The sequence below is a fragment of the Bombina bombina genome, chromosome 4 (assembly GCF_027579735.1).
Source record: "Bombina bombina isolate aBomBom1 chromosome 4, aBomBom1.pri, whole genome shotgun sequence".
Taxonomy (NCBI): domain Eukaryota; kingdom Metazoa; phylum Chordata; class Amphibia; order Anura; family Bombinatoridae; genus Bombina; species Bombina bombina.
In genome coordinates, this window is record NC_069502.1 from 882560678 (window position 1) to 882573456 (window position 12779).

General features: G+C 35.3%; 1 protein-coding gene across 1 annotated transcript in view; it reads left to right on the forward strand.

Moving 5' to 3' along the window:
* The first annotated feature begins 838 nt into the window (after positions 1-838).
* The window catches only part of LOC128657430 (sulfotransferase 6B1), a 117360-nt gene continuing 105419 nt past the window's right edge, over positions 839-12779 (forward strand). Inside the window, exon 1 of the mRNA XM_053711782.1 lies at positions 839-1067. Within this exon, the coding sequence (XP_053567757.1) occupies positions 869-1067 (199 nt within the window). The 5' untranslated portion in view covers positions 839-868. The remainder of the gene's footprint in view (positions 1068-12779) is intronic.

The following is a 12779-nucleotide window of genomic DNA, read 5'->3' on the forward strand; positions in this document are numbered from 1 at the left end:
AACCTTATAAATGACAGTCACAGAGGTTACCTTATAAATGAAAGTCACAGTGGTAACCTTATAAATGACAATCACAGTGGTTACCTTATAAGTGACAGTCACAGTGTTTACCTTATAAATGACAGTCACAGTGGTAACCTTATAAATGACAGTCACAGTGATTACCTTATAAATGACAATCCGTGTTTACCTTATAAATGACAATCACAGTGTTTACCTTATAAGTGACAGTCACAGTGGTTACCTTATAAATGACAGTCACAGTGATTACCTTATAAATGACAATCAGTGTTTACCTTATAAATGACAATCACAGTGATTACCTTATAAGTGACAGTCACAGTGATTACCTTATAAATGACAATCACAGTGTTTACCTTATAAGTGACAGTCACAGTGGTTACCTTATAAATGACAGTCACAGTAGTTACCTTCTAAATGACAGTCACAGTGGTTACCTTATAAATGACAGTCACAGTGGTTACCTTATAAATGACAGTCACAGTGATTACCTTATAAATGACAATCAGTGTTTACCTTATAAGTGACAGTCACAGTGGTTACCTTATAAATGACAGTCACAGTAGTTACCTTCTAAATGACAGTCACAGTGGTTACCTTATAAATGACAGTCACAGTGATTACCTTATAAATGAAAATCAGCATAAACCACTGTGAATGAACATTAAGAACAAGAAAGCTGCAAAATGTTTCGATTTCAGAATGATTGTCTATAGGTTGTTTGTTACATTAAAGTTGATTTGAAAAGAAAAAAAAAAAAGCAAAGAAATAAAGAGCTTTGAGTGGAGGTCACATGTTTCCTGTCTAAGAGTGGAGCTCCAGTCTGCAGTTAGATCCTTCTCCAAAAATGGGAGAAAGAGACAATTTTCTTCAAGAGGTGACAAAAATGTGTAACGAAGCTAAAGAATTACCAGATGACAAGTTGCTTTTCACTTACAATGGGTTGCTATACCCCACTATAATGTGTAGACCGGCCACTTTTCAGGCATTGAAGTCTTTTGAGGCCAGAGAGGATGATCTACTGGTGGTAACTTATCCAAAATGTGGTAAGTAACATAACTGACATGCAAATGCTTTTTTTTCATACATACATGCTGGGTTATTTATTGATATATGCATTGTAAAGGGAGGTGTAACCATTATTTGTAAGATTTGACATATGAAAAAATAGTAAATAGAAAGACATTAAAGTATCATTTAAGTATCACCTTAAAAAGCTTTTAGTTAGGGCCATATATGTTACTGCTATACCAAAATATATATGTGTGTGTATTATATATTTTTTAAAGGGACATGATACCAATATTTTGAAGGGATGTACTAAAAGGAATGACAAGGGTGAATGACAAAATGGAATGCCAATAGACTTTAATAGGATGTAAAATTAAAAGTGTTGAAGCAACAAAACTATAAGACATATCAACTAGATATTTACCAGATATGTTCCCCAGGTACAGTAGCATATTCTGAAAGTGAGATTACATCAGATTATAGCTGTTTACTATGGCATGACAAGGGTGAATGACATAATAGAATGCCCATAGACTATAATGGGATTACATTTAAAAGTGCTATATAACCTAAAATATGTGACATATCAATTATATATATTTACCAAATATGTTTCCCAGGTACAGTAGCATATTCTGAAAGTGAGATTATAGCTATTTTCTATGGAATGACAAGGGTGAATGATATAATAGAATGCCCATAGACTATAATAGGATTATATTTAAAAGTGCTATAGGAACACAAATATGAGACATATCAAATAGATATTTACCAGATATATTCCCCAGGTACGGTAACATATTCTGAAACATTATGAGATTATGTCAGGTTATAGCTGCTTTCTATGGAATGACAAGAGTGAATGACAAGATGGAATGCCCATATACTATAATGGGATTACATTTAAAAGTGCTATAGAAACTAAACTATGATACATATCAAATAGATATTTACCAGATATGTTCCCCAGGTACAGTAGCACATTCTGAAAGTGAGATTACATCAGATTATAACTGCTTTCTATGGAATGACAAGGGTGAATGACTTAGTGGAATGCCCATAGACTATAATGGGATTACATTTAAAAGTGCTATATTAACTAAACTATGATACATATCAAATATATATTTACCAAATATGTTCCCCAGGTACAGTAGCATATTCTGAAAGTGAGATTAAGTGATATTATAGCTGTTTTCTATGGAATGACAAGGGTGAATGACATAATGGAATGCCCATAGACTATAATGGGATTATATTTAAAAGTTCTATAGAAACTAATCTATGATACATATCAAATATGTATTTACCATATATGTTCCCCAGGTACAGTAGCATATTCTGAAAGTGAGATTACATCAGATTATAGCTGCTTTCTATGGAATGACGAGTGAATGGCAAGATGGAATGCCCATAGACTATAATAGGATTACATTTAAAAGTGCTATATAAACTAAACTATGAGACATATCAAATAGGTATTTACCAGATATGTTCCCCAGGTACAGTAGCATATTCTGAAAGTGAGATTATGTGAGATTATAGCTGCTTTCTATGGAATAACAAGGGTGAATGACATAATGGAATGCCCATAGACTATAATGGGGATGCTTTTGAAAGTGCTATAGGAACTAAACTATGATACATATCAAATAGATATTTACCAAATATGTTCCCCAGGTACAGTAGCATATTCTGAAAGTGAGATTACATCAGATTATAGCTGTTTTCTATGGAATGACAAGATGGAATGCCTATAGACTATAATGGGGATACATTTAAAAGTGCTATAGAAGCTAAAATATGAGACATATCAAATAGATATTTACCAGATATGCTCCCCAGGTACGGTATCATATTCTGAAAGTGAGATTACGTCAGATTATAATTTCTTTCTAGGGAATGACATGGGTGAATGACAAAATGGAATGCCCATAGACTATAATGGGATTACATTTAGTGCTATAGCAACAAAAATATGAGACATATTAAGTAGATTTTTACCAGATATGTTCCCCAGGTACAGTAGCATATTCTGAAAGTGAGATTATATCAGATTATAGCTGCTTTCTATGGAATGACAAGGGTGAATAACAAAATTGAATGCCTATAAACTATAATAGGATTACATTTAGTCCTATATATATTTGAGTTTTTGGCCATTTTTTTGACCGTCTTTCACAGTATATCACCTTTTATTGCACGTGTATACGTTTGTTACTGGTATCCTAACCGGATATCTATTTAGACAATTGCACTATTTGATCTTTTGAGATTGTCTCTTCTATTAGTGTATTCATCATTTGCACTATATATCTATTACATTGTATAACAATTGTATATTATGTATTTCTATACATTGAATCTGATTGTATTGTATATTATCTGAATAGTTTTTGACTATATATATATATATATATATATATATATATATATATATATATATATATATATATATATATATATATATATATAATCCTGAGTCACTCTTTTTTTTTTTTTTAAGAAAATGTTTATATAAGTTTCTAATATAAATAAATTGTTTTAAGTATTTTTGAGACTACCAGTTTCTAAACTGTATTGCCTATATAGCAAGACCACTGTAGGTGTTATATTTTATTATATATATTAATAGATAAACCATTGAAAATATCACCCTCCTTTTCAGTCAGCTTTGTCCCGGAATTATCCTGTTTATATATACTTTAGCCAACCTTGGCGCTCCTATTCCCTTTTTCGTTACTTTGAATCCAAGATCCAGTTAGGGGGTCTTATATAGTGTAGCCTGTGTGTAGTGCAGTTTACTTACATCATTAACTATTGATAGTTTGTATTTTGTCTGCCGGATAGCCTTTTACGTGTTCTTATATTTTTAATCATTAGTGTTTTATTTGCTTTGCAATGTTTTTATATTACTGAATTTTTTACATTGTACCCCTTTTACAGTGTTACTTAATACATGCTTGTATGTGTATAGCTATATAAGTAGTGTCCAATAGCTAGGTATAGGCCTTCTTAGCACTTTATGCATTATATCACATATCGCTATGACAGCTGCTTGGGAGGATTTCATTGGCGTTCAGTAGCCAATCATTAAGTGACACGTAGTCAGCCAATCAGACGCTGTAACGTACCTGACCTTTGACAGCCCGCTGAATTCAAAAGGTTCCAACCAGTTTGTTGATACATCACCTCTTGACAAAATCGGGTCGGATCCCGATGAAACGCGTTGAGGAACTATATCGTAGTCACATGAGCTCCAGACACAGGCTATTACAACTTTGAGTAGCCCCGCACCTCCAAGTCTTCACGGCGTACCGGTTGCGCTTAGACTGTAGGAAGGACCGAGTGGCACAAGTCAACGCTCATCTGGCCTGCAACAGAGTTTCTGTGGTGATATGCACTATATGCTTTGTTGTTTTTAATTCCTGTACGTATATTTTTTACGTGCACTTTACAATTTGTATTAAATACTTTTACTCTTAGAGTGGTTTGCGCTCTCTGTTTTTGTTTTACGAGTTCCATTTGGGAGGGGGATCACAGTCCTTTCAGTATAATAAGAGCAGCATCCATTGACAACATTTTCTGAGGCCACCGCTTGGAATTGTCCACACCGCTTTCCAGGGACATATATACTTTTTCCTCTGCTTCCATCATATGCAGGAATTTACATACCAACAGGGGTGATGCACACTTTTCTGATCTGGTTATAAGTATACAGGTCACTCTGAAGTTTTACCCTATATTCTCTGTATTATATAGTGTACATACAACTATTCACCACTTACTTTCTATGATATTTTAATATGTTGGTTCTATATCTGTTATGAAATACTTTATGTGATAACTGGAAAGCGCAGTTTATATATATACTTGTTCCATGTAATCCCTTTATAGTCTATGGGCATTCCATTTTGTCATTCACCCTTGTCATTCCATAGAAAGCAACTATAATCTGACGTAATCTCACTTTCAGAATATATGGTACTGTACCTTTGGAACATATTTGGCAAATATCTAGATGATATGTCTCATATTTTCGTTGCTATAGCACTTTTAAATGTAATCCCATTATAGTCTATGGGCATTCCATTTTGTCATTCACCCTTGTCATTCCATAGAAAACAGATATAATCTGACAAAATCTCACTTTCAGAACATGCTACTGTACCTGGGGAACATATCTGGTAAATATCTATTTGATATGTCTGATATTTTGTTGCTATTGCACTTTTAAATGTAATCCCATTAAAGTCTATGGGCAATTTATTTTGTCATTCACCCTTGTCATTCCATAGAAAACAGCTATGATATGATGTAATCTCACTTTCAGAATATGATACTGTACCTGTGGAACATATCTGGTAAATATCTAGTTGATATGTCTCGTATTTTCGTTGCTATAGCACTTTTAAATGTAATCCTATTATAGTCTATGGGCATTCCATTTTGTCATTCACCCTTGTCATTACATAGAAAGCAGCTATAATCTGATGTAATCTCGCTTTCAGAATATGCTACTGTACCTGGGGAACATATATGGTAAATATCTAGTTGATATGTCTCATATTTTTTTTTTTGCTATAGCACGTTTAAATGTAATCCTATTATAATCTATGGGCATTCCATTTTGTCATTCACCCTTGTCATTCCATAGAAAGCAACTATAATCTTATGTAATATCACTTTCAGAATAAGCTACTGTACTTGGGGAACATATCTGGTAAATATCTATTTGATATGTCTCATAGTTTAGTTTCTATAGCACTTTTAAATGTAATCCCATTATAGACTATGGGCATTCCATCTTGTCATTCCATAGAAAGCAGCTATAATCTGATGTAATCTCACTTTCAGAATATGCTACTGTACCTGGGAAACATACCTGGTAAATATCTAGTTGATATGTCTCATAGTTTTGTTGCTTTAACACTTTTAAGTTTACATCCCATTAAAGTCTATGGGCATTCCATTTTGTCATTCACCCTTGTCATTCCATAGAAATCAACTATAATCTGACGTAATCTCACTTTAAGAATATGCTACTGTACCTGGCGAACATACCTGGTAAATATCTAGTTGATATGTCTCATAGTTTTGTTGCTTTAACACTTTTTTAATTTTACATCCCATTAAAGTCTATGGGCATTCCATTATGTCATTCACCCTTATCATTCCATAGAAAAGAGCTATAATCTAACTTAATCTCACTTTCAGAATATGATACTGTACCTGGGGAACATATTTGGTAAATATCTATTTGATATGTCTCATATTTTAGTTTCTATAGCACTTTTAAATGTAATCCCATTATAGTCTATGGGCATTCCATTATGTTATTCACCCTTGTCATTCCATAGAAAGCAGCTATAATCTGAAGTAATCTCACTTTCAGAATATGCTACTGTACCTGGGGAACATATCTGCTAAATATCTATTTGATATGTCTCATATTTTTGTTGCTATAGCACTTTTAAATGTAATCCCATTATAGTCTATGGGCATTCCATCTTGTCATTCACCCTTGTCATTCCATAGAAAACAGCTATAATCTCATTTAATCTCACTTTCAGAATATGCTACTGTACCTGGGGAACATATCTGGTAAATTTCAAGTTGATATGTCTCATAGTTTTGTGGCTTCAACAGTTTTAATTTTACAGGCCATTAAAGTCTATGGGCATTACATTTTGTCATTCACCCTTGTCATTCCATAGAAAGCAGCTATAATCTCATGTAATCTCACTTTCAGAATATGATACTGTACCTGGGGAGCATATCTGGTAAATATCTATTTGATATGTCTCATAATTTAGTTTCTATAGCACTTTTAAATGTAATCCCATTATAGTCTATGGGCATTCCATCTTGTCATTCACTCCTGTCTTTCCATAGAAAGCAGCTATAATCTGAAGTAATCTCACTTACAGAATATGCTACTATACCTGGGGAACATATCTGGTAAATATCTATTTGATATGTATCATAGTTTAGTTGGTATAGCACTTTTAAATGTAATCCTATTATAGTCTATGGGCATTCCATTATGTCATACACCCTTGTCATTCCATAGAAAGCAGCTATAATCTGATGTAATCTCACTTTCAGAATATGCTACTGTACCTGGGGAACATATATGGTAAATATCTAGTTGATATGTCTCATAGTTTTCTTGCTTCAACACTTTTTTAATTTTACATCCTATTAAAGTCTATGGGCATTCCATTTTGTCATTCACCCTTGTCATTCCTTTTAGTACATCCCTATTTTGAAGCACTTGAAAAAGTGATGCAGCATAGCTGTAAAAAGCTGACTAAAAAATATCACCTGAAAATCTCTATGTAAAAAAGCAAGATATTTTACCTTGCTTTTACAGTGAGATTTGGCTTCTGAGGATATTGTGAGGTAAAATGTCTTCCTTTTTTTGCATAGAGATGTTTAGGTGATATTTTCTTGTCAGATTTTTACAGCTATGTTGCACAGTGGGACAGAGCTCAGAAATAGGGATTGTCCTCTCAAATACAAACAGTTGGGAGGTCTGGTATAGGTTTTCGTAAGGCTAAGCAGAGTACGTACACATTTTAGTCACATTTTCTGCAGCTGGTCACATGCAGGTTATGAAGTAAGCTTTTTCTAAATATTTAAAGCAGCGTGTGTAATTAAAAACACTTATATCAGTTAGGTGATTGCAAAATGGCTTAAAGGGGTATTATACCCACATGCTAAAGCACTTGAAAGTGATTCAGAATAGCTGTAAAATGCTGACTAGAAAGTATCACCTGAACGTCTCTATGTAAAAAAGGAAGATATTTTACCTCACAGTTTCCTCAGAAGCCATATCGCATACTAAAGGGACTTTAAGCAGTCAATCAGGATGCTAGTCCTGGGACTTGCAAGGGAGCGTGCATCTGACGTGCAGCACATTCATGTTATTTCCCTCCTTAGTTCAGGAAGTTTACTATAAAATCTTACAAGATTTCAGTGAAATCTCACGACACAGTAAAGCAAAACATGACCTAAGCATCGCTGATGCTGATTGGCTTTTTTTTTTAACTGCAGCTGGACAGTAGCTGAAGAATAACTGTTCACCCACAACACTTACATTTGTAAGCTGAAGGCATTTTGAGGTAAAATATCTTCCTTCCTTTTTTACATAGAGATTTTCAGGTGATAGTTTCTTTTAATTACCTGGCCCCCTATATCATGCGACAGCCATCATCAAATCACAGACTTACATATGTACAGTATATATAGGAGCTTGTGCTTTGGAAAGTGTGTGTAAAAAGAAAAAAAAGCAGTCTATTATTTGTTAATGAAAATATACTGGAACATTGTTTTCAATAATTGCATTCGCTGAATGATGAAGGATCAATTTTAAATGTATTGCAATGAACAGTACATTTAAAAATAATGAGCCCATATGATTTTAATTAAGGGAAATAGAACAGCAAATAGAACAGCACTAGTATATAAATAGTTTTTGCTGTAAAATACCAATGAAAATTGTTCTAGTACCATTCTCCACAGAGGTTGGATTGCCTCTGTCATACTTAAAGGGACATGGAAAATTACATGTTCATGATTAAGAGCATTGTCTCTCAATTTTGGTCTTCTGGATCCCTAACATGTATGATATCTGAACTAGAGCACAGATGAAATATTTAGCTGATGGGTGAGAACAGGTTAATAACCATGGTTACTGATCAGCTGATTATTTCACATGTGCTCTAGTTCAGATATCATGAAAATTTGGCCTATTAGGGGTCTTGAGTACTTGACTTAATTTTGTAATTCTTTATTTGAAAAAGCAGGAATTTATGCTAAGAAGCAGGCCCATTTTTGGTTCAGCATCTGGGTTGCGCTTGCTGGCTGGTGGCTAAATGTACAGCCCTACATGTAGCCCCTCACATTTTTTTCATAAAAAAAAAAAACACAAGAGGAAAAATTAAAAAAAAATTCCACAGTTTGTTTTTAATTTCATATCTTTTCCACTGTCCACCTGTTAAAAATGGGAGACAGAGGCAAATTTTTACAAGAGGTGACAACATTTTATAATAAAGCTAAAGAATTACCAGATGACAAGTTGCTTTTCACTTACAATGGGTTGCTATACCCCACTATAATGTGTAGTCCGGCCACATTTCAGGCAATGACTTCCTTTGAGGCCAGAGAGGATGATATACTGATGGTAGCTTATCCAAAATGCAGTAAGTAACGTAACTGACATGCAAAAGCGCTTCTTTTTCAGATATACATGCTGGGTTATTTATTGATATCTCAGTTGTAACCATTATTTGTAAGATTTGACATATGAGTAAATAGGAAGACATGAAAAGAATTGGTAGTCGGGGGTGGAGCGTGCAGGTGTCTTTGATGGCTGCACCTCTCTAAAGCTACTGGCACGGTTCGCTTGAAAACCGCCACTGACCTGCTTATTTGCCCCAAAAACAGCACAAAACAAGCAGGGGAATACTCTGAGCCTTCAGCATTCACCCTAGCTGATCGATGACTTTTGCTCAGCCGCTGCAATGACTGCCGACACTACTGCCTGCCATGCACAAGGTTGCAACCTTACCACTGTGAACAAGCGTCTCACTTCAACCCTTTGATAAAGCCCGGACCCTATCGGACCTCTCGCAACACACCCAGAGGGAGAGCTACATACAGGCACAGGCCCTGCATCGTGTCCACTGCCTACATCCTCACTACGTGGCTGTGGCGCACTTACGAGCAACACATGAAAAAACTCTCTTGCTGCACTCCAAGATGTCAATAACCGTGTGAACCTACGATACCTCTACACAATATCAAGTATCATGTAAGTTAAGCTGAAAAATAGGATTTTTTTCTACCTTAATTCCGATTGGCTGATAGAATTCTATCAGCCAATCGGAATTGAAGGGACGCCATCTTGGATGACGTCATTTAAAGGAACCTTCATTTAGTCGTCGGCCGTCGTTAGAAGAGGATGCTCCGCGTCGGACGTCTTGAAGATGGACCCGCTCCGCGCCAGATGGATGAAGATAGAAGATGCCGTCTGGATGAAGACTTCTGCCCTTCTGGAGGTCCACTTCTGCCTGGTTGGGTGAAGACTTCTGGAGGTCCACTTCTGCCCGGTTGGGTGAAGATGTCTCACGGTAGGGTGATCTTCAAGGGGTTAATGTTAGTTTTTTTTTAAGGGGGGATTGGGTGGGTTTTAGAGTAGGGTTGGTTGTGTGTGTGGTGGGTTTTAATGTTGGGGGGGGGTATTTGTACTTTTTTTTTTTTTACAGGTAAAAGAGCTGATTACTTTGGGGCAATGCCCCGCAGAAGGCCCTTTTAAGGGCTATTTGTAATTTAGTGTAGGGTAGGGCTTTTTTTTATTTTTGGGGGCTTTTTTATTTTGTTAGGGGGATTAGAGTAGGTGTAATTAGTTTAAAAATCTTGTAATTATTTTATTTTCTGTTATTTAGTGTTTGGTTTTTTTCGTACGTTAGATAATTTTATTTAATTGTAATTAATTGTATTTAATTTATTTATTTAATTATAGTGTAGTGTTAGGTGTAATTGTAACTTAGGTTAGGTTTTATTTTACAGGTAAATTTGTCTTTATTTTAACTAGGTAGTTTTATTAAATAGTTAATAACTATTTTAATAACTATTGTACCTAGTTAAAATAAATACAAAGTTGCCTGTAAAATACAAATAAACCCTAAGATAGCTACAATGTAACTATTAGTTATATTGTAGCTATCTTATGGTTTATTTTATCGGTAAGTATTTAGTTTTAAATAGGAATAATTTTGTGAATTGTAGTAATTTTATTTAGATTTATTTAAATTATATTTGTTAGGGGGTGTTAGGGTTAGGGTTAGACTTAGGTTTAGGGGTTAATAACTTTATTATAGTGGCAGCGACGTTGGGGGCGGCAGATTAGGGGTTAATAAATGTAGGTAGGTGGCGGCGATGTTAGGGCCGGCAGATTAGGGGTTAATAATATTTAAATAGTGTTTGCGATGCGGGAGTGCAGCGATTTAGGGGTTAATATATTTATTATAGTGGCGGCGATGTCCGGTTCGGCAGATTAGGGGTTAAAATATTTATTTTATTGTTTGCGATATGGGGGGGCCTCGGTTTAGGGGTTAATAAGTAGTTTATGGGTGTTAGTGTACTTTTTAGCACTTTAGTTAAGAGTTTTATGCTGCGGCGTTGTAGTGTGAAACTCTTAACTACTGACTTTTAAATGCGGTATCGGTCTTGACAGGAGAGGCTGTACCGCTCACTTTTTGTCAGACTCGTAATACCGGCGCTATGCAAGTCCCATTGAAAATATAGGATACGCAATTGACGTAAGTGGATTTGCGTTATTTTCGAGTCTGGCCAAAAAAGTGAGGGATACACCTGTACCTTCAAGACTTGTAATACCAGCGGGCGTCAAAAAGCAGCGCTGGGACCCGCAAGACTCGTAATCTAGCCATAAGTTTGTTCACACTAATGTTACATTTGTTATTCTTTAGGTTACGCACTAGGCCTACTTGACAATAATGCTCTTTTTATCTCCTTAGAGAATCTTGATATTAGTGTTGAAATTGTTGAATTGCATGGCTCCCCTTTTTTCTGTTTATTCTTGTTATTGAAATTTGTTTTGTAATACCAGTGGCGGGTTTTCTCAAGCCGTGCTTTGCCCCCTACTGTATTTCTCCATACTTTCTTTGTTTTTCTTTTTTTTTTCTTTTTCTTTTCCACCACTTTACCCTATACACAAAATATATTATCCAATTTGTTCTTTAGCTCACTTCCATTATAACTTAAACTCGACCAACACTTGGCTGCAGACTACTACCCCATTAGTTCACCCTTCCCTACACTTAGGCTGGTTACTCATACTACCACCTGCTCATTTATTACCAATTCATTTTTCCCCTTCTAACTGCAAACCCATCAAATTAGCACCCCATTGGAACCCCTCATGAACACCCCCTCATCATTAGCCACTCTCACTATTGCCACCCAAAACGTCAAAGGCTTTTTATTTCCAGAAAAACGCTATATCGCTTTCCACGACTTTTACAAAAAGTGAGTTTATATACGGTTAGCCCAAGAAACTCACTTTAAAAAGTCCAATGAGCCCAAACTACCAACATTCTATTTTGATCAACACTTCATTTGCTCAGGCCATAGTAGGAAAAACGGTGGAGTATCTAATTTAGAAAAGGCACCTCATATGAACTCTTACAACAGTTCCCAGATACTGAAGGCAGAATATTAATCATTATGGGTCTGTTCTATGGTAGACCACTTACAATAGAAAACATATAAGTGCCTAATCGCCCCAATTCGTCTTTCTTCCACTGAGACCTCAATCAACTTATCGATATCTCTAAACATCCAATTTTTATTGGAGGCGATTTTAATATCCCCATTAACCCAATAACTGACGCCTCCTCAGGGAAATCATACATTGGTAATAAACAAGTCAAAGCTAATGGCAAGCATTACACACTCTTCCATTATTCGACACATGGCGTATCACACATCCTACTGTTAGAGATTATAAAAAAAATTTCCAACCCACAACGCTCCTACACAAGCTTGGACTACATAAAGTGTGACCAATCTACCTTATCCTCACTCATAGATTCTAAAAGTAGTCACACAGTATGGTCCAAACATAGTGATATACTTATATCCTTTAAATGGTCCACAAAAACATCCAACCGCCCAAATTGGAGGCTCAATGACCTCATCTTTCAGATGATAACAGATAT